The sequence below is a fragment of the Netta rufina genome (assembly GCF_964035555.1).
Source record: "Netta rufina genome assembly, chromosome: 14".
Taxonomy (NCBI): Eukaryota; Metazoa; Chordata; class Aves; order Anseriformes; family Anatidae; genus Netta; species Netta rufina.
The window spans coordinates 15,097,159-15,118,634 of NC_140137.1; the positions used below are offsets into that span (position 1 = coordinate 15,097,159).

Below are 21,476 nucleotides of genomic sequence, written 5' to 3' on the forward strand. Positions count from 1 at the left end.
TGGGGAAGGGGCCAAGGGCTGGCTCCTCGCACTGAGGAGAAAGCAATATCCGTCCACTTCTGGGGGATGGCAGCAGCGCCTGGGATTCAATTATGTCCCGGCCTGGGGGCATCACTCCAGCCAGGCTGGAATGCAGGAATTTAAGGAGCGAGAGCCAGGCCTCAGAGACGCTCTGCCGCTAAAAAAAGCACAAGAGTTAGCTTCTGGGCAGCTGGGGGCTCTCAGAGATGCTAGAGGCAGAACGGGGTTAGGGATGATAATGCTCCATAAAGCTGAGACCGAGAGGAGGAGCAGCACAAACTCGCTGTGTGCAGCCTCCTCCTGTCCCCGAGCTGCAATGGCCCTGGAGCTGCTCCCCTATGGCAGCCCCACACGCTCCTCTCCATGCTGTCTGCACAGGAGCTGCCTTGTGTAGACAGGCTTAAGAGATGTGTTTTTGAGGAGGAGGGCTCTCTGCCAAGCTTGGAGCCCGGACCTCAGCTCAGCAAGGGGCTGCGGGGCCAATTCTCGGCTTCCCTGTGTGCCCCAGGGGCTCCCCCTTCGCTGTCTCCCCCACCGCTTGCAGCACACTCCAGAAAGATAAATGAGCACTGTCCCCTGGAAACAGTTGGCTGAGCTATTTCTCTTTCCGCCCCCATTTATTAGTTGGTGCAGTTGTCACGAGCCAGGCAGGTCATGACACACAAGATGCATTTTTCAGAAGTCCCAGGGCAAAGCCAAATTTGCCTGTGCAACTATGCACAGAAAAACGTAGGGGCACATCAGAAAAAGCTGGGCAGCTGCTGGACAGGAATTGGAGTCTGTTTGGGCAATTGCTTCGTCTTACTGGGGGCTCTACTACCAATCCTAGAACAGGACAGAGCTTCCCTGGGTCCCAGGAATGTTGTGAGGAGACATCTGTGAGTCGGACAGGGGCATTCAGATGCTCTTGAGCATTGCATCAGGATGGAGGCAGAGAGCTGCTTAGGTGTGTGTATGAAAAAAAGTACAACCTAATGGGCTTACGTGCAGGGTGTGCTTTTGCAAGACCCTGGTTTCACAATTGATGTGGATTTCCCTTCTAAAAAAATTGGATTTTGAGTCTCCAAGTGTTTCAAGTCAGGTGTGGATGTGCAGTCCAACAAATGCCACTTTCTTTGTCCCCTTGTCCACCTTTTCTCACCTCCAGCCTCATCCACAGCTCAGTAATGGCTCTCCTGTTTACCAGAGAACAACAAGTGTGCATGTAGGATGTAGCTTAGGGGCAATAAATCCCACGCTGTCAGAGTGCATGGGACTCATAGGGCGCCTGTGGACAGCATTTGTGCAACAGATCCAGCCAACACCTCCCAGTGTTGCTTTGCACAGGGCTACAAAACACATGCTCACGCTCATTCCGATCAGGCTGTGCCCTGTTATGGCTATCAAACATCCAGGAAACCTCAGGATCCGCCTGGACAGACGTCCCAGGCAGGAGAAGTGACATGTCCAGGAAAACCCAGGCATATGGTAACCGTAGCCAGTGCAGAGCATCCAGATAAAGCCCTGCCTGTTCCTGCTGAACTGGGCTGCAATGTGAAACTGTCCCTGGAGAGTTTGGAAGGGCTGATGTAAGTGTTGGGGATGTTCGGAGACAGCACGATCAGACCTCGGGTTTATCCACCAGCCTCATTTCTCATGTTAAGAGCTTGGTGAAATTGCCAGGAGCAAAATATCTGAGTTTGGCTGGAAACATGGGCTCTTCTGCATTTTACCTGCAACTCAGTTTTCAAGTGAACTCATGTCTCATTTCCCACATGTCTGGTTAGGTGTGGATTTTATTACACCTACAGATAGTGCTGTAACCATACCGAATGCCTCATCAGGGTGGAATAGGATACGTACAGCCCCCATCTCATAAGGCTTAGCATATATTAATGAAGACGACGCTAAATTGTTCCCATCCGAGCCATTAAGACAGCCTTATAGAAAATATGGGATGTGATCAGAAGGGGAGGTAGTGCATGAATCACGAGCTTGTTGGCAGCAGGACCTGCCCAGTAAATCAGTCAGTTCTTGGCTACCCTGTGAGCTTGGAGGGGACCTCAGAGCCTCTCACCTCTGGCAGCTGTGTGCCTCCTCCCTCTCACGTGCCCAGAACTTGGGAGGGGAATGAGGAACATGTTCACACTTTGAAACAAATCTGTGATTTCAGAAGACAGCAATTCTGTGCTAGTACAAAACCCCAGGAAACAAAGATAAGGATTCTGTGGGCACCCGTATTTTCACTAAGAGCTGACCAACACGTTTCCTGTGTGTGGTTTGTTTCCCCTAAGCTGTAGAAAAGCACGTTTCACCCAGAGCAGGTTTTTACAGCCTGACTATGACTGAAGCAGCGGTTTTATAGACCAAAAAATGAAATAAATTCCTTTATGCACTTACCAGTGGGAGCACTGGGTTGGATTGAGTTGGACCTAATGTGACTTGAGCAGCAGAATCCCCAAACGGGGATGATCACTGCTTTCATCTTTGATCTCCCAGGTGGGGACCCACCGCATCCTTATGGACCCCCCCTCACCCAGGGGATGGTTTCCTTTAATGAATCCAGACATGACCACATGCTGGGTGGATGCTTCCATAGACGTGACTCTTACAGAGGAAAGATGCTGCCCAGAGCAGGCATCAGAGACACCAGAGAGCAGTCTGCGTTCAGAGCATCCCTTGATGCATGTGTCCCTGTCGAAGCGGGCAGGCGGGGGCTGCTATTTCAGAAGAAATCATCCATCAGTGAGGCACTGCCAGCGGACACCAAGCACTCTTGTAATTCACTCTCTCTTCCAATTTTGTCTTCATCCCGCTTAGTCAACCTCAGGGGCTGCTGCTGCTGCTATGCCCTGTGTGGGAGGGTCCAAAGAGTAGAAAACCCTTCGAAGTGAAATATAACTTTTAAAGAAAAGCACTGCCAGACAGGTGAGGTACTACAAGACAAGCCTCACTCTTCTGACCCTCTGTCTGGACACAGCTTAGGATAGAAATATCTTTTGCATCTTGGTTCCACCAGTTCTTTCCAGCAAGGAAGAACCCAAAACAGGGTCAGTGTTCTGTGCTGCCCTATTGGCTTGCCAGCTCTTGGTGCTCTGTGTCTAGCTGGTGCCTGGCACAATGAGCCCCACAGAGGCAACGTGCTGAGCAGGACAGGACAGACCCCTCTCCAAACACATTCCTTCTCGGCGCTGGCTCCACGTGGAGGAGTTCAGCGTGACGCCCCTGGACTCGCCAAGTCACTTTGCTGATTAATTCGGGCGGTTTGGCTCTTCCTGTCAATATTTGTGCTTGCTGCAGTTAGGAGGCAGCGGGGTGGCAGCCCTGGAAATCTCAGCTCATCTGTTTATCTGCCGGCCGGGATGGCTGCAGGATGACATCTGCATACCATTTAGCTGCGGATCACTTCCTCGCCCTGGAAGGTCGCGCTGCCTGCCACCGCACCAGGGCAGCACAGCCCCAGCACGGGGCCATGCACAGGACCAGCTGGGCAGGCGCTGAGCACCGCCGCTTTCACAAAGGGTCAGACCCAGGCAGAGACCTTGAAGGGATCAGGAAAGGGGTGGTCGTGTCCAGCACTGCCCAAATGGCACAGAAGTGCCATTCCACCAGTGTTTCTGTCCAGTGTTTGGTGTGGGGGAATCGGCCAGCCCAGGCACCCCCCCAGGCTGCTCCCCTTGTGTTCAGGGTGTCTCTGCTGGCTGTTGCACATTGCAGAGGGGGCTGACCCGCTCAGCACCACTCCCTCTGGCAAGCTCATGCTGCGTCAAAGAAAGCCAGCAAGCCTCCTATTCTTCTGGTTCCTCCCTCTTCCCACTTCTTCTCCTGCCTCTTTTTAGTTTTCTTTTCCTTATGTCTTTTAGATTACGAACAGCCATTTATCAACAAGCCGGAAACGCTCCTCATCAGCAAGAGGGAGAACACTTGGGTACCGTGCCTGGTGTCCATCCCAGACCTTAACGTCACTCTGATCTCGGTGAGAGCTCCTTTAGTGGGAGGCTGGGGACTGACATGCACTGCATTTGTTGTGCATTTTTAATTGCCTGATTGGAATCAGGACAGGCACTGCCAGGAATGGAAAATGCATGGGATACATTTTCCATGGAAAGTACAAGCCACTGGCTTCCTCGTTTTATTTGCTGGTTGAAGCAGTGTTGTCCAGTTCCCTTGGGCAGATCCTGTGGGTTTCCTGCCAACCGTGCTCCTCTTCCCTGGAGCTCTACGAAACAAAACAAGACTTTGTTTTAATCCCATAGCATCGCCTCTTTGCTCTGGTCTCTGTGATCTGCAAACCCTCTAGGTGGTCAGCATCCCCATGGGGAGGAGGCTGCAGCTCTCTGGGGCTGTTGACTAAAAACAACTCTATTATCAGCTTGCTTATACCTTTTTTTTTTTTTCTTTTTTTTTTTTTCTTTTTTTACAATGCAAATACATCCTTCCAGGATGAGTGTTACTATTGTACAAAGGCCTCCAGGGACACTCCGGGGGCCAGGGGCCTTTCCCTTGCCCGGGAAGGACACTACCCAAGGTCAGCCCTCATCCCAATTGGGCTGATGTTTGGGACATCAGCATCAGCTTCCTTAGCTATCACTATCAGTTTCCATTCCTGGAAGTTTCTGGCCCTCTCCGCGGATGGGGAGGCTCACAGTGCAGGATAGAGCTGCTTGGGGTTTAGGGGAGGCTGCAATTCCTAGATGACAAACCCTCTGGGGGAGAGAGCAGGAGGCCAGCGTAGCGTGATGCTGCATAATTTCACTCCACCAAAGAGAGGTGTTAGCCAGCATGAAAGAGGTGGGGTGGGAATGTTGTTACCCTTTCATTTCACTTGGCAAACGTGTTGTTTTTTCCAGCAAAATTCCCTCATCCACCCCGACAGGAAAAGCGTTTTCTGGGACAACAAGAAAGGTGTGCAGGTACCCACTCACTTGATCAGGGACTCCTTGTTCGTCCAGTGTGAGACTGTCATCGACAAGAAGGTCTTCAAATCCAACTTCTTCATCATCCACATAGCAGGTGAAGGTTTGGGAAAGTGCGGGGGGACAGTCTGCAGTCCTCTGGTGTAGTTCATGGGGTTGTTATGGCCCTGTCTAGCTCCATAGACTCTGCAGTGTGCTTATATCTCCTCTGCTGTGTGCCATGCTGAGATATATTCAGCAGCACAAGTTCACGCCCAAGCCTCCTGTAACTGCACAGTCCGAGCTGCAGATTCTCAGGTTGCTTTTCTGTTTTGTACTGCTTTTCTGAGAAGATCCCAACTTCAGAGAATGAATAGATCAGAAATGTCTTTTCCTTGCCTCTTCTGCATCAGGGAGTGAACTGTACGACATCCAGCTGTACCCCAAGAAAGCCATGGAGCTGCTCGTGGGAGAGAAGCTGGTCTTGAACTGCACAGTGTGGGCCGAGTTCAACTCTGGTGTCCGCTTCCAGTGGACTTACCCTGGCAAACAGGTACTGGCAGACAGAGCAGCTCCCCATGCACTGAAACTCTTCCCTCTGAGTTGTCCCATCCTGCACACTCACTGTTCTTCTTGGCATCATTGGCAGGGCAAATACTGGCTTCATTTCCACCAGTGTATTTACAGACCAAGCATCCTTGGCTTGAAAGGAGCTATTCTAGCCTCACAGCCCAGGTTTACCAAGAGCCTGCAAGGGGATCCCTTCCCCCTGTGTTTTCACTCTGTGGCAGTTTGGCTCTTGTGAACCGTGAAACAAGGGATTTCCCCAAGGGCATTTTGGTGTTCACATACTTACATGGCTCCACCCTAGCTCCTGGGCTGGAGACCAGAGCAAAACCTGTGCTAAACTCCTACCCAGCCTTGGTCAGTCAGTCACACAGGGCTCACTGCCTTCCCATCTGCAGTCAGTGGTGGAGATGCCTTCCTGGGGAGAGGCAAACACTGGACAGCAAGAAAGGCATTTATGAGGATCCCACCTGCACAACCCTAACCCTTTGGTATCTTTCACACCCTGTTCTCTGCAATCTCCCACCAGACACAGCGAGCAGTGATAGAGCCGGAGCGCCGGTCCCTGCAGACGCACACAGAGCTCTCCAGCATCCTCACCCTCCACAATGTCAGCCAGCAGGACCTGGGCAAGTACACGTGCACTGCCACCAACGGCGCCCAGATGCTGGAGGAGAGCACCGATGTCATTGTGCATGGTAAGCTGCCTTCTGCTCCCTCGCAGAGCCATGGCCAGAGCCAAGCCGCAGGCAGAGTAATCCCCATATCTCTTAGGAAAGGCTTGACCCACTGCTTACTAGTGGGGCTCCTGCATTTCCATCCCACTCTGCTTTAGTGAGACCCAGCCTTCTCCCAGTTCCTCAGCCCTTCTGCGCTGCAGCACCGCACTGGGAGCACACTCACACTCAGCAGGATGCCCCAGTGTGGTGATAGAGGGAGAAATGCAAACATCAAATTGGCCCAAATGATAGTGGGAAGGCATGATGTGACCTCCAGGCACACAAGGCACCATCAGCACTGGGCAGTCTGCTCCTGGCAGTGGAAAAGTCGGGGTCAGCCCAGCCTCCCTGCAGCCCTGATGGTTTCCATCAGAGGGGCAGAGGCAGCTCGTCAGCTGCTGGAGCTGCAGCATTGTGCTGCCTGGCACCCATCCCTCTGCCCCCTTCTGCTCCAGGAACGAGGGCTCTGCTGGGAACAGGAATTGGGAAGAGGGAACTATAGCAGATTTCAGTTATTTTGACTTCCTCATCACAGCAGCAAAAGTCGGTTCTGCCTGTGCTGCGACAGTGCCCCAGCTGGCCTTGGTCCTTGCTGTTTGATCCTGTGGGAAGCACACAGCTTGGTGACAGCCTGAGTCTTTGTGCTTCCTCCTCCATACTTGCCTCTTCTCTTGCAGAAAAGCCCTTCATCAACGTGGAGTGGAGGAAGGGCCCAGTGATAGAAGCCACTGCAGGAGACGAAGCTGTGAAGCTGCCCGTGAAAGTCGTGGCTTACCCCCCACCAGACTTCCAGTGGTAACGCACCTTTCTTGGCCCAAGACACCTTCTCCTCTCCTCTTCTCTTCTCCTTCCCCCTGCCCAGTAGGAAATCCTAGCCTGGCCTCCTTGCTAGGTCTGTCTGAGGCCAAGGTTGTCCTAAATGTCACCTTTTTCCACCCACGGAGGGTCTGCCATGTTCCTGGGGTATTTCCCCATGGCCCGCTTGCCCTGGCTCTCAGCAGCACAGCTTGAGGGTGAGGATGCGAGATATGGGGGAGAAACAGCAAAGTTATTGGCCTGGCTTGGCAGCTCTCTGCTGTCTGGAGAGGCCAAATGGAGCTCCCACAGGAGTTGCCCCCTCATGCCCCTGCAGCAGGAATCACAGCTGCCCAGAGGAGTGAGACAGAGGCAGGTTGTGTCCTGCATCCCACTGCGCTTCCTCCAAAGCTAGCTGGGAGCTTTTTTGGGCCCTGCGTGAGGCCAAGTCACAACACTGCCAACCTCACTCACATCCACAAAGGACAATGTGCAGACCTGTAACTCAGGTCTGAGGAAGGCCCAGAGGACCCTCGAGAGAGGACCGTGCTTTGATGGGGACCAGCAAGCCCCTGCCTGGCTGCCGGTGGGACACTTCCTCTCCGTGGCTGCATTTTGTCTCTGCCTCCCCGCAGGTACAAGGACGGGAAGCTAATTCCCAAGCAATCTCAATCTTCAATGCAGATCAAGGATGTGTCGGAGCAGCACGCTGGGACATACACGCTGGTTCTGAGGAACAGGCTGGCAGGGCTGGAGAAGCGCATCAGCCTCCAGTTAATTGTCAACGGTAAGGGAGGGGGCTGGGGCCAGGGGGAGAGCTCTGAGCCCATGGCCCTGGCCCTTGGGGTGCTCCGAGACCAAGTCCCTGCTGCTTTCCTAAAGCAGTCGGTACCTACATCATCGGAGGGATGCTCTGTTTACAGCAGGGCTGCTTCCTTGTGGCCTGGGTGATGCAGCACAGGAGTGGAAATCAGGACACTGCAGTTTTGTTCCCGGCTGCATTGCTCTGGGCAGGGTATGTCCTTGCTCAGGGCATTTCCCAACGGCGGCTGGGGCTGCTGCTGAAGGTGATCCTAACTGATGGGGACTTGAGAGCAGGGCAGCTGCAACCCACATGGAGCCTGCAGCTGGAACAGTTTCCCTGGGTGTCCCGTGGCTCCTGGGGAGCTTTTCTCTGGTGGAAATTGGTTGCTGTCATGCAGGAATCAGGGGCCAGCACAAGAAGCAGCAGAAGGGCACTGCTGCTTGGGGATTTGTCTCCAGCAGGCTCTTTAACCTTGTGCTGGGGGCTGCTAGGCAGCACTGGGAGTGCTGCAGTATCCAGACAGTCACACCCCGCAGAGGAAGGAGAAATGCCATCATTTGAATCTGCCTAAGTATAACCCACTCTGCCTTACAGGTCTGAGCTCCTCGGGAGCTGCCCTGAGAGCCGCAGTCCTTTAGTGCCTGGTCTCTCTATAGGCAGGGGAGGGCTGTGCCCAGCCTGGGGATGCAGCAGCTGAGCCCGGGGCCCCTCACTGTGTCCCTCTGCTTGCAGTGCCTCCACGCATCCATGAGAAGGAAGCCTCTTCCCCAAGCATCTACTCCCGGAGGAGCTCCCAGGCCCTCACCTGCACAGTTTATGGCATCCCAGCACCGGAGGTGATCCAGTGGCAGTGGAGGCCGTGGATGCCCTGTCGGATGTTCTCTCGACGCAGCCTGTAAGTGCCATTTCTCCCAGCACCAGCATCCTGCCAGGCCACCAGCACCAGTTCTGTGCTCCCTGTGACCCTGGCTGCATCCCAGACCCCATCTCACTCTTGTCCTTCCAGCCATGATGTGGTGAGAGCAGGATAGCAGCAGCTGATGGTTCAGAGTGCCATATATCCACTTGCCCCATAGAGTGGAATGGATCACACCAGAGCTGCTTGCTGTGCTGCCCGTGGGACTTCTGCCCAGCCTGGCTGGTCCCAGGCACCAAGTGTTTCCGCAGCTTCCCCTGCCCTCTCAGCCATCTGTGTCCGGCAGGGGATGTCCATGGCCCAGCCACACCTCACAGCACCTGCAGTAACACCCACTAGCTGGTGGCAAAGCTTGTAGCCCCCTCAGGCCGTCTGCCAAGAGCTGTGCGAATGGTGAAACTAAGGCAGATTGTAGGAGAAATGGTCGCAACCCCTTGGTGAGCCCCTAAGACAGCAGCCAGGGCTTGCCCCATTCCTGCCCTCAGGTCCCTGTGTTTTTTTGGTCTGTAAGAGTTCAGAATCCAGGGGAAGTGCCAGCTCTCTGCCAGCTGCCAGGTATTTTGTCCGGAGGGTGGTGGTGCCAGCAACACCACTGGATAGGCAGGAAGGGTGCATGCCCGCTGCCTGTTCCCCAGGAAGCAGGGGCAGCACGAGGCAGGGCTGCAGTGGTATTTTTTAGCTGTGGCCTTGCAGGAAGAGGGAAAAGGAATGCCGGAGAGTTGTAGCCAGAGCAGTCAGGGCAGAGGACACCAGGTTGCCTGGAGGAAGCCGGGTCCTGCAGCCCCGTGCAGGCTGTTGTCGAGCCAGGGACACCGGAGTGCTCTCCATTGCATGCGAGCGCACCGTGGCCCTGTCAGGAAGCAGAGGGGCCCATGAGTTATGAGCAGTGTCTCCCAAGGCCGCCGTGTTTCTGCCTAGCTTAGCTCCAGAGGATGCAGGAGGCTTCTTTCTGGCTTCCTGTTGTTTACACAACTCACCGGTGTGCTCGCCCCGCTGAGCGCTCCGCCGGCACTGCCAACAACGCGCCCTTGCCCCTGCTCCTGGGTGTTCAGCTCCCCCCTGCCTCCCTGCCACTGCAAGCCCTTTCCCTCCTCACCTTCCTCCCTGGATTTTGGGCAGACCCTCTTCTCCCTGCTCTATCTGCATTTCAGAAGTTCCCTACAAGCTGCAGCATCTTGGGGCTTTGACAGATTTGGGCTCTTTTCCCTGCTCGCCTGCCTCAGCCCCAAAGAGCTATCACCACGTCCCCGGGAAATGCCAGCAGCATCTCTCCTTGGGATGTTTCCCTCCCAGTTTTGTGGGATCAGGGGTAGCAGGTGCACTCTCAGGTGCTGCATACTCTGCTCTCCAGGCCAGCACCCAGCCAGGCTGTGACATACCTGACTCACACTCCCAGCCAGGCCTCAAGTCTCTTTTTTGAGCTAAGTGGCACCAGGAACTGCCCCAGGCACACACAGACAGTTTTCTCTCCTTCCTATCTCCATCCTTAGCAGAGGATTATGAAACCACCAGCCTGAGGGTAAAGACACTGCCTGGGACACCAACATCTGGTTCCTGCTTCAATTTTCGTATCTGTAGATAAAGTTTGCCTCACTAGTGATGGCAGAGCGCTCTTATAAAGCACACTAGGACCACGTAATTAAGAGACCCAGGAAATTTTGCAGTCGGAGAATAGGAGCATTGGTTCTCAGACACAAAGCTATTTTTGTTGCCTTCTTCCCAGCTGACTCTCCAATTCTCTTCTCTTTCTTCTGTTCCTCCCTGGCTGCTGGATTAGCAACAGCAGGCACCGGGCAGCAAGACGCCACCAGCGAGACCGAATGCCTGAGTGCAAGGACTGGAAAGATGTGTCGCAGCAGGACGCAGTAAACCCCATCGAGAGCATCGACACCTGGGTGGAGTTCGTGGAGGGACGGAACAAGGTGAGGCCGCAGCCCCAGGCCCATCCTAGAGCAGGGAGCAGGAGTCAGGCAGCCTCGGTGGCGTCCATCGCTATCAGCCCGCAAAAGTGGCCTGGAAATGAACCTGGCAGAGATGGATTTGGGGAGTGCTTCACACCTCTGCTGCTAAAGTAAACCAGAAGCAGCCATTCCCAGCTCTGGGGCTCTGCGGTACCAGGCAGCCCCAGGGCGAGGGAGAGCTGTCGTCTCTGAGAAATTTCCCTGCGTCCAGAGGGGCTCCCACTGGGGCTGACTGCAGAGGAGAGATCACACCGATCACTGGGCATTGGGGTGAGGCTGAGGGGGCTCCCGGGGGCATTTCTGAGTCCTCCTGCTGGAGCTTTTTTGGGGGAGTCAAACCCAAAGAGCAGCCTGTGAAACTGGGAAGGGAGAGCAGGAGCCACACATTGACGAGGAAATCTCTGGCCTCGGGAACATCCCTGTGTGTAGAGGGCATTTCATCTAGCTGCCCCCTTCCTCATGGGGTGAGGGTGGCATGGAGACGCTGGCGTCCACCCGCAGCAGGTTTGTGAGGGGGAGAGCACACGCGTGCCCTGCAGATCCCACTTCTCCATCACACAGTTTCCTCTCTGGAAGGAACATCTCTCCCTCGTTGTAGTGTGTGACCTGCAAACAGCTGGACAGTGCTCGCTGCCTCTTTCTTTCTGTCCCTCTGGTAGCCGCAAGTGTCAGGTCTGTGCCCCGTGCCACAGCAGGGTTCCTGTTCCCGCTGGTGTCGGGCACCGGCTGCTCACAGAGGGATGCAGAACAAACAAATGGGCCCCCGTTTCCGAAAGTCACTTCCTGTTTTCCTACACACCTCCAAAGGCACTTCCCGTTCCCCGGCCTGGCCGGGAGTTCGTCACTCTGCCAAAAGGGTGGCAGGGGCAGACGCTGCTCCTCCCAGAGCAGCCGAAGGGAAAGGCAGCGATCAGCGTCCCCCAGGGAAGGGAGCAGGGGTGCCAGGAGAGCTCCTGGGTGAGATGACCTTGTGTCCCCCTCCCAGTGTGACTCTCATCTTGGTTCTTCTGTCTCTCTAGACCTTTTGCTGTTTCCCACGTTCATTTTCCCTCTTTTTTTTTTTCCTTCTTCCTCCTGTTCCACGGCAGTGTCCTCATTCCCTGTCTGTTAGGTGCTATCCGCCCTGCAGGTCCCACTCAGGTTGTGCAGACCAGGGACATGCAAGAGCTCCAGGAGAGGAGAGCTCTTCCACTATATCCCCAGAGCTCCTTTCTCTCCCTCTCCTCCTCTTTTCTGACTGTCTTATTTTACCATCTTCCTCTGGTTTTTATTCTGCCCATAAAGGCCACAATGAGCCACCATGCGTGCAGTGCATGGCCGTGCACTCTGGATGGCAGGATGATGTCAAATGCAGACAAACCCAGCTAAATGTAACGGTACCCATTAGAGGGAAAATCCCCAAGCATTAAAGGCTGCGCTCAGAAGTGCCACCAGTAGGGTCACTTCAGCTGTACTGAATATTCCCAGGAAACAGAAAAGGCAGCGTACAAAAGTGCTAGTAATAAGGTCACTTGAGCTGTAATGAATATGCACGGAGTGAATGTCTGCTCCTTCTGATTTACACAAGCTAATATATTGCCACTCAGAATTAAAATCCCTTCCGAAGTGTATGGGGTGAATAGTAAAGACAAAGCACTTTCCCTATAGGAACTAAATCTTTTGCATTTTAAGCATTGTCTCGTTAGAGGGATCATTGCATGTAATTACCTTGTCATTTAACTGGGGGGGGGGGGTGGAGAAGGAGAAGCCTGTGCTTCAAACTGCAGATCTCCTCTAAGGGGAGTGCTTGTAACACACTTGGCAGCTCACATGTATGCAGTGTGAGCCGGGAGGAGGAGAGCCGCCCTCCTCCCCCTCTGCCTTTCCTGGCTCCTTTGGAGGCAGCATCTCCTGGGACCGAGCTCCCAGGACAGCAGCCAGGCTGTTTGCCCAGCCTTACTCATGTCTTGCTGGAAGGACAGATGAGGAAGCTTTTAGGATTGCGTCTATACACACTTGGAATGTAAACGGATGATAGCTTTTCCTGAAGTGGTGAGAGCTGGGATGCTTCCAGAGGGCTGATTTCCACTTATGGATAAAAGGAGGACTAACGGGTCTGTAAGTACCTGTAAATCTCACCGAGCTCTGTGGGACCCTGAGCAGTCACCTAACCAACTGCAGAGGGCTCAGGGAACCAGTCTCTGTGTCCCTTCCCTTTCTCCCCACTGTCAGAAAGGTTGGCAGAAGCTTAGCCATCCCTTCATCTTGTTCATGTCTCCCATACTGGGCACAGGCTTGTCCCTGTAGTGACCAGAGGGGCATAGCAAGCAGTTTGCTCCCATGGAGGTGCATCCACCCTGGCTGGGCTCTGTGAAAAGGAGCAGAAACTGGGGATAAAACCACACTGCTGTTGCTAGAGCCAGAAGATGAGGCTTGAAATACACAAAAGCCTATTTTTGCTTAACCCTTTTCCAGGTACAGCTGCCCTCTGGGGCCAGGCTTGTTGTGTGTTTTGCTGTCTGCCAGAGAGCAGCGCTGATCCTACTTTTCTCTTCCCCTTCATCCTTCCTAACTTCTTCTGATGCTCTCTTCCCCCACCAGACAGTCAGCAAACTGGCCATCCAGGAGGCCAACGTCTCAGCCATGTACAAGTGCATCGCCTCTAACAAAGTGGGTCGGGACGAGCGACTGATCTACTTCTACGTGACCAGTGAGTACCGTAGATGTCTCTTCCACACGTGTCGGCTGGGCTCTCTGCCTGGAACAGGCAGGTCCCTCAACCTGCCAGATCCTCTCCTTCACACGTAGCACCTCACACAGCCACCAGGAAGGCAGCAGGAGAGCAGGGGTGCCCCACAGCTCTGCCAAGTAGCAAAAGCTTGGAGCCCTGGCAGCAGATAACGCAATCAGATCTGGAGATGAGCCGGTGTGGCTATGGCTAAGGGATGTGCCTGGTCCGAGAGCATCCTCTAGTGGCACTGCCAGAACCACTCCCAGACAGGGTCCTTCTGGCCCCAGCCCTTGGCACGGTCCCCACAGGATTTTGGTGGTGGGAGAAAGCCAAGTTTGTAGGAGCTGGAGCCCAGCAGCGTGGGCTGGGGTCTTGGCCCATATGGGGCCACATAAGCTTCCTGCCAGCAGTACCCTGTGCTGGCAGGAGCCTGGTTGTGCCTGCTGGGGACAGGGAACCCAGCAGGAGCACAGCAGTGGGCAGGGGTTTATCTTCAGGCCTGTCTAGAGAGACCCCAGAAGCCTCGTAGGCAGTACCCGTGCTGTCAGCAGCCTTTGTGGAGGCAGGTGAATACCTGCAACCACTGAGGACAGCAGGGTCTTAGACAGCTGAGCCCAAGGAGACAATTTCAATGTGCCTGGTAGTGGAGCCAAGAAAACTCATCCACGTGTTCGTTTCCTTCCCGAAAGCTATTCCAGATGGGTTTGAGATTGAATCCCAGCCCTCGGAAGAGCCCATAGAGGGACAGGACCTACAGCTGAGCTGCAACGCAGACAACTACACCTACGAGAACCTGCAGTGGTATCGGCTGAACCTCTCCAAGCTCCACGATGAGGAGGGCAATCCCCTCGTGCTGGACTGCAAGAACGTCCACCACTATGCCACCAAGATGCAAGGGGAGCTGCGCTTTCAGCCCGACTCCAACGACGCGACCTTGCTGCTCACCATCCCCAACATCTCCCTGGGCGAGGAGGGAGACTACGTGTGTGAGGTGCAGAACCGCAAGACCCGGGAGAAGCACTGCCACAAGAAGTACATCTCTGTGCAGGGTGAGGGCCAGCAGGACGGGTGGGAGTGATGGAGGAGAGCTGGAGCTCTTGCTGCAGTCAGCTTCCCAGTCCATCCCTGGGAGAAGCCATGCAAGCAGGGGTTAGACACCCAAAACCCACAATGAATTCTTTTGATCAACCCGTTTCCCATTTTCCCCTCCTCTTTGTGCTGCTCCTCCAGCCCTGGAGATCCCCCGCCTCAAGCAGAACCTGACAGACATTTGGGTGAATGTCAGCGACTCCATAGAGATGCGCTGCAAGGTGGACGGCAACCACGTTCCTGACATCAGCTGGTACAAAGACGAGAAGCTGGTGGAAGAAGTGTCAGGTACAGTGAGGTGGGGATGAACCAAAGGCAGGGCATCGTGGCTGGTGGCCAGAGAGCTCAGCACTGCTGGGTTCTGGGAGCTGCTGTGCCCAGGCAAAGGCACCTGGTTCTCTGAATTGTCTGAGCTCTGGTTTTAATCGTGTTCTGCCCTGGTTTGATGCATGCTCGCTGCCCGAGTCTTTGCCCTAGGGCCTGGCTCAGCACTGTCTGTGCATTCAGGTGGAGAGCAAAGAGCATCATTTTTCTTCTTACGCTCAGCTCAGTTCTGGGCATCTCTGCTAAGGCAGAGACCAACCCATAACCCATGGAGGGAACATAGGAGGTATTCAGGCGCATTGCAGAGGGAAAGGAGCAGGCCCTGGAGGTGAAGCAGAGCTTGACACACCATCTGGATGGCCTGAGCACTGTTGCCATCCAGCATTGTCTGTAGGGGTTTCGTTCCCTCCATACACTGCCTGAGGAAGGCCCCTCTAGGGTAGTTTTTGGTCTGTAAGGCCCCAGAGGAGATCCTCTGCCAGCTGGCGCGATTTCATTCTGCCATCTAAAATAAAACAGCCAACAAATAGAAGCTTTATTTTCAGTCTGAATGAGTTCATGTACAAATCTCCCTTTCCTGTGAGTGACCACCATAACCCTCCGTGCCTTACAGGGATCGACCTGGCGGACTTCAACCAGCGGCTGAGCATCCAGAGGGTGAGGGAGGAGGATGCTGGGCTCTACCTCTGCAGCGTCTGCAACGCCAAGGGCTGTGTGAACTCCTCGGCCAGTGTCTCCGTAGAAGGTACCAGCAGCCACAACGCCCCTTGGGGATGAAACCGTCTCATAGGAGTGCGTCCAAGGTCCCATGCCTCTTCCCTGGGATCCCAGGCAGCAGGGGGACAATAAAAGTCCCTTAGAGTATCTGTAGTCCAGGGAATATTTAGCTTGGGAAGTGTCAGGCTACTCTGCTCTTCTCAAAATCAGCCTGCTCAGACAGGCTTAGCATGAGGAGAAACACACCTCCCTGGTCTCTCCACATCCTAAAGAATGGGACAGCCGAGCTTGGGCAGGGAACGGGCATCTCTGAATCTGCAATTCACTCCCGTCCCACAGGCTCTGATGACAGGACCAATGTGGAGATTGTCATCCTGATCGGGACTGGGGTCATCGCTGTTTTCTTCTGGATCCTCCTTATCCTCATCTTCTGTAACATCAAAAGGGTACGTGGTTGTGGTTGTCTCTGTCCCAGGGCATGTAAGGGCCGTAGTAAAGACGGGGACAGAGAAGGGACAGAGAATGGCCTTTGCCAGGCGACAGCAGGTTGAGGCAGGCAAAGGAGGCATCTCCTCACCTGCTGTGTTGGCTGATCCCCACAGCCTGCCCATGCAGACATCAAGACTGGCTACCTCTCCATCATCATGGACCCCGGCGAGGTGCCCTTGGAGGAGCAGTGCGAGTACCTGCCCTATGACTCCAGCAAGTGGGAATTCCCACGAGACCGCCTGCGCCTAGGTGAGCTGAGCCCCATCGCTGCATCCTGCACCCAGGGCTTCCCACCAGCCCTTCAAACTCACCCTCCAGGTTTCTCACACAATTCTATGTAATTAATGCCTCCTCTCTGCCTCAGGCTTCTTGTTTTCTTCTCCGTACTGTCCCTGAAGCCCAGTTGTGCCTGAGAAAATCTCTTTGGGTCTGACTTCGGGCAGGCCTGAGCCAACTGTAAGCCCAGACTCTCCCAGCATACCCACACAGGCATCTCTGAGACCATGAGACCTCTGCGCATGCTTTAAATCACACCCCTATGTTCTCCAGCTGGTGATCAGGGCACAGCAGCCCAGTTCACGGGAGGTACCCTGAGTTCAGGCCCAGGAACGCAGCCATTATCCTCCTCGTGCTCAGACACCCACCTGCAGTCCCTTCCCTCTGTCTGGGAGGGTTAAAAGGGCTGCAGACTGCCTTTGATGCACTGAGCAGTGACGTTAGCCCTGGCTGTTCTGCTGCAAGGTGTCACAGTTACCTTTCCCACACAGCCCATTTGAGGGCAACAAACAGCCTCTCACTTCTGCAGGGCCATTTCCTTCCTCCACTTTGTCCATGCCAGCTCTGTCTCAGTTCCTCCCCTCATCCTCTCTCTTATTCTCACCACCAAAGCAAGCAGCCACCTGGAAAGGGCATATGTTGCACTCCTTCCTTTTCCTTTATAACCCTTTTTCTTTCTTCATCCCATGGTTTCCTGTAGGGTTTTTTGTTTTTTCGTCCCATTCTCCATGTGCTGCACCTGCCTTCTTTCACACTGCCTCTCTCTCTGCCCATAGGTAAAGTCCTGGGTCATGGTGCGTTTGGGAAGGTGGTGGAAGCATCAGCGTTTGGAATCAATAAAAGTAACAGCTGTGAGACTGTAGCAGTCAAAATGCTGAAAGGTATGTGGACAGCAAAGCAGAATGCATAGTCCTTGTGGATATAAAGGGTGCCAGAGACAGTCTACCTTGTAAATGACTGACTTTTGCATAAAACATTTTCCAGGGCCTTAACAAATGCCTTATCTCCCTTAAGCACTGCTGGGTGCTTCTGCCTGAGCCAGCGCTGAGCTAGGGGAGAGGAGCTGGAGCCAGTCTTTTAATTTATGGCTTCTTGGCCTCTACACATCTGATCCTCTTGGCTTTCCCTCGTGAATGCTTTAGCCCCGCTCAGCTGCACTGGGAGGCAAGTGGTGGAGCAGACAGCAGGGACCTGGGGAACTCAGCTTTCAAGGAAAGTTAACTGTCTGCAAAGGCAAAGAGTAAGATCTGTCTCAAAGGAAGAACAAGAATCCAGAGCCCCTCTCTGGCAGGTCACCAAAGAAAATGTTGCTCCTAATTGCCTTCCTCAAAACATTCCTGTATTTCATGTTTATGGGCCAGGTTCAGAGCTGGGTAAAGTATGCTACAGCTCCGGAGCTTAGGAGGGCTGAATTGGCTTTGCATCCAAAGCTTGCTCAACCCACAGTGAGATTTTAAGCCGCACTTTCAAACAGGCATCCAGAACATTATCCTGTGATTTGGCAACCAACAAAATATCAAGGCAGTCCCCGGTCAGCACTGGCCTGTACATAGAAACTGAACCGTGGCTTGTCTCGGCAGCACTTACCATTGCAGGTGGACAGGTGATCTGCATGACAATTGCAGAGCAAAGCCTGGCCATACAAGGTTTTTTACAATCCTTTGAGGCATGGCTCTTACCTGGCCCATCAGCTGCAGCTCAGGAGGATGCTTCTCTATCTCAAACTAAAATTGCAAACTCCCAAGTAAGGCAAAATGCATGTGGGGAAGGCAGAGAAGTATGAAAAATGCACACAAAAACAGAGAACGCACCTTTAGGGTAAAACAGAGGAGCAAGAATTGTTGCAAATTAGGCAGTCAGAGAGAAAATCCAGTACAGAGAGCTGGCAGGGGCACAATGCTGCTGTTTGCTGTTGGAGAGGAATTATAAAAAGATCTTCTGAGGCAGCTCCTATCTTCAGTCACAATCAAAAGACTCAAATGTCTTTTTGTTTCTAATTTTCCTTAAAACTGTTTTATAGCTCGTTATCTCTGCTTGGAGGCTAAAAGGGCAGAGATTCAAAAATGCGCATCTGTATGTAAGCCTCGAGTAATCTTTTTTCCTGCACAACTATCATAAGGAAAAAACTGTTGGACGCAGGTTGTGTTTGCTTGGGTCCCTGCACCTGCAGGATGCACCCTGTGCATTACAGCAGGGATCCTGGGAGGCTCTGCCATTTCATTTGGAAACATACAATAACAAAATGTACCAAGGCTTTGGGGTCACAACCTCCCCAGCAAGGCTCACATTAACGCCGTGCTAAGAAAGGGTGCAAAAAAAGCTGCAAGGAGGCATCATCATGACATGGTTTGTGTGTTTCCAGAGGGAGCTACTGCAAGTGAGCACAAGGCACTGATGTCAGAGCTGAAGATCCTCATTCACATCGGGAATCACCTCAACGTGGTGAATTTGCTGGGTGCCTGCACCAAACCCAATGGTAAATATCCCAGGGCGACAGGCTGGGCCTGCTCCCAGAGATCAGTGCTTGTCCCCCGTGCCATTTCTGCTGGCCACGAGAGTGACTGCAGGGACATGTGGGGACGTTATCAGTGTGTAGGTGTGCGCTTAGCCTTGTTGCTGCAGCATAGCAGCACTGCATATAATGTGAATCGGGGCAAATTCTTACTATTCCAAGTCCTTGCCTCTTTCTGACATTTGATTTCTTCTCCTCAGGTCCTCTCATGGTTATTGTTGAGTTCTGCAAGTATGGCAACCTCTCCAACTACCTGCGGACCAAGCGGGAAGGGTTCAGTCCTTACAGGGTAAGTAACCTCCTTTGTCCCTAGAGACTTGTTCCATGGCTAGGGAAGGAAGACATGCAGCCAGGAACATAACCCAACAATGAGACAAACACCCACTGTCTAGCAGCAGGTCAACTTTACACAGTGATGTTGGCTCATGGGTAACATCAGGGAAGAAATTTCTGTCTGAAGTGGGGAATGGGTGTTTCCAGACCAGAGTTACAGTATAAGAGCAGGATGTGTAGCTCGTGAGTGCAGGGACTCAGTGTGTGTTGCCTGCTGAGGTTTTTGTTTTGATCTTCTTGCTAGGAGAAGTCTCCCAGGCTGCGTATTCAGGTCCAGTCCATCGTGGAGGCAGTGAGAGCAGACAGGAGGAGTCGTTCCAGGACTAGTGACAGTGCTATCTTCAACCGCTTTCTGATGCACAAGAGCCAGACAGCACAGCCGATCCAGGAAGGTAATACCCCTGCCTTGGCAGTGGCTCCTCACCTAGTACTTCCTCACCAAGGAAATGCCAGACTTGCCTAACTTGGGAATGGGGAGAGCAAAACAGTGGGCAGCTGGGACCCAGCTTCAACGCCAATCACTCCACTATTGTGTGTCAATTCCCTGAACAGGGCTATTATATTCACCTGTTGTGTTTTTGGAAACCCTAAAGGGAGGATTAAGTCACTTAAAATTTTTTCTTTAGCCTAAAGAAAGAAGAATTGAAGGGTTTCCTCAGTGGGTCCAACCTAGGGCAGGAATGATGAGCTGACCTTCAAAGTCCCTTCCAGATGTTTTACTGAAGTATTCTGGAAGTTGGACTCATTCTCCTCACACTTGAACAGGTTCCTGCTGTGTGCTTTCTGCCACCTAGGCAGAAAATCCTAGATGGGAGCCACTTTCTCCAGTTAGCACCAAGCACTAGCTGTATCTCAGCAGGGGCTATTTGTATCCTGCAGTCCTGGAGAGGGGCAAGGAGGACAAGAGACCACTCACTGTCTAACCATTTTCTTGTGTTCCTGGGCAGTGGATGACTTGTGGCAAAGTCCCTTGACTATGGAAGACCTGATCTGCTACAGCTTCCAGGTAGCACGTGGCATGGAGTTCCTGGCATCCCGAAAGGTGAGCTCAGCATTTCCCCTGCTCCTTTCTTCTTTTGTGCATGCCTGACTAGAAGAGGCCTGGTGAGGTCCATCCCTGTAATCACAGAGCCTCTCCCATGAATAGCCAGGCTCTTTGACAGGCTGTGTCCCAGTCTCTAGCATTGCAGTGTGAACTTGCTTTGTGATTTGTCTCTGTAAAGCCTTGCACTCAGGGGGGCTGCCTGCAGCCACTTTACAGGTGACAAACAGAAAGATTCAGTGATCTGCCTCATGCCCCTCAAGAAATCTCAGGCAATGCAGAGATGGGAACTTAGTCCTCTTGCATTTCATTTTCTCCTTAATTATCTCATTTTAATTTTTTTTTGTCTGGAACACCTCCCTGTTTCCTCTATTCCCCTATTACAGCTCAGGCTGGCAAGGGAAGGATAGGGGTGGGGGGTGCTTTGCTCTTTATGATGGTGGTTCCTGTCCCTCTGATTTTTCCCCTTCTTCTTTGTGTGCCTTCAGTGCATCCACAGAGACCTGGCAGCTCGCAATATCCTGCTGTCAGAGAACAACGTGGTAAAGATCTGCGACTTTGGCCTGGCCCGGGACATCTACAAGGACCCTGATTATGTCAGGAAGGGCAGTGTGAGTGCCATTACTATACCTCTTCTGAGGTGTTCATAAACTACTCTGGGGATAGAATAAACTGAGGAAAAGATAAAAAGAGAGAAGTGGAACCACTTGTGTGGCTGGGACCAGGGACCATTGGCCCGGTGATGGAGGTGCAGCCCTCCCCCACCACCAGACTTCTGTCTCCTTCCTTCTGCCCCTCAGCCCTCCAGCATTATTCAATCTTTGTACTCTTTCAGTGTCTTCTTCCCTCCCTCTGGCCTAAATAAGCCTCCAGTCCTCCATGGAGGGAGGCTCAGGGCTGTTGGATCTGGTTCCTGAATGAGCAATTGTGCCCCTTGTCTCCCTCCTGCAGGCCCGCCTCCCCCTGAAGTGGATGGCTCCAGAAAGCATCTTCGACAAGGTCTACACTACCCAGAGTGACGTCTGGTCCTTTGGGGTCCTCCTCTGGGAGATCTTCTCACTCGGTGAGTGCTAATGAGGGCCACGTGCTGCTGAGGGAGGCAGGACCTTCCTCCCACATAGCACCTTGGTGGGTCAGTCTGTGCAGGAGCCTCTGGCACTCTGCAGCGTGTCTGAGGAGTGATGGGGAAGACATCAGTGTGGGCAAATGAAATATGAAGGTCATAACTGTGAACAGGGTGACGGGAGGCAGCCTCCTCCCCGCTGAGGCAGAGGGGCCTGTCTCAAGCAGCATCAAAGACGTGGGCTGTGCATGAGAAGTGACCAC

General features: G+C 53.3%; 1 protein-coding gene across 3 annotated transcripts in view; it reads left to right on the forward strand.

The window, feature by feature from the left end:
• FLT4 (fms related receptor tyrosine kinase 4) overlaps window positions 1–21,476 on the forward strand; it is a 56,222-nt gene that overhangs the window by 25,853 nt on the left and 8,893 nt on the right. For all 3 annotated transcript variants that reach the window (XM_084294999.1, XM_084295000.1, XM_084295001.1), the window contains exons 4-24: window positions 3,864–3,976; window positions 4,851–5,013; window positions 5,309–5,448; window positions 5,992–6,160; window positions 6,859–6,976; window positions 7,612–7,763; window positions 8,514–8,676; window positions 10,475–10,619; window positions 13,239–13,347; window positions 14,058–14,417; window positions 14,599–14,745; window positions 15,395–15,526; window positions 15,838–15,944; window positions 16,101–16,236; window positions 17,040–17,144; window positions 18,626–18,739; window positions 18,976–19,064; window positions 19,353–19,500; window positions 20,056–20,150; window positions 20,639–20,761; window positions 21,102–21,213. In XM_084294999.1, the coding sequence (XP_084151125.1) occupies window positions 3,864–3,976; window positions 4,851–5,013; window positions 5,309–5,448; window positions 5,992–6,160; window positions 6,859–6,976; window positions 7,612–7,763; window positions 8,514–8,676; window positions 10,475–10,619; window positions 13,239–13,347; window positions 14,058–14,417; window positions 14,599–14,745; window positions 15,395–15,526; window positions 15,838–15,944; window positions 16,101–16,236; window positions 17,040–17,144; window positions 18,626–18,739; window positions 18,976–19,064; window positions 19,353–19,500; window positions 20,056–20,150; window positions 20,639–20,761; window positions 21,102–21,213 (2,940 nt within the window). The remainder of the gene's footprint in view (window positions 1–3,863; window positions 3,977–4,850; window positions 5,014–5,308; window positions 5,449–5,991; window positions 6,161–6,858; window positions 6,977–7,611; window positions 7,764–8,513; window positions 8,677–10,474; window positions 10,620–13,238; window positions 13,348–14,057; window positions 14,418–14,598; window positions 14,746–15,394; window positions 15,527–15,837; window positions 15,945–16,100; window positions 16,237–17,039; window positions 17,145–18,625; window positions 18,740–18,975; window positions 19,065–19,352; window positions 19,501–20,055; window positions 20,151–20,638; window positions 20,762–21,101; window positions 21,214–21,476) is intronic.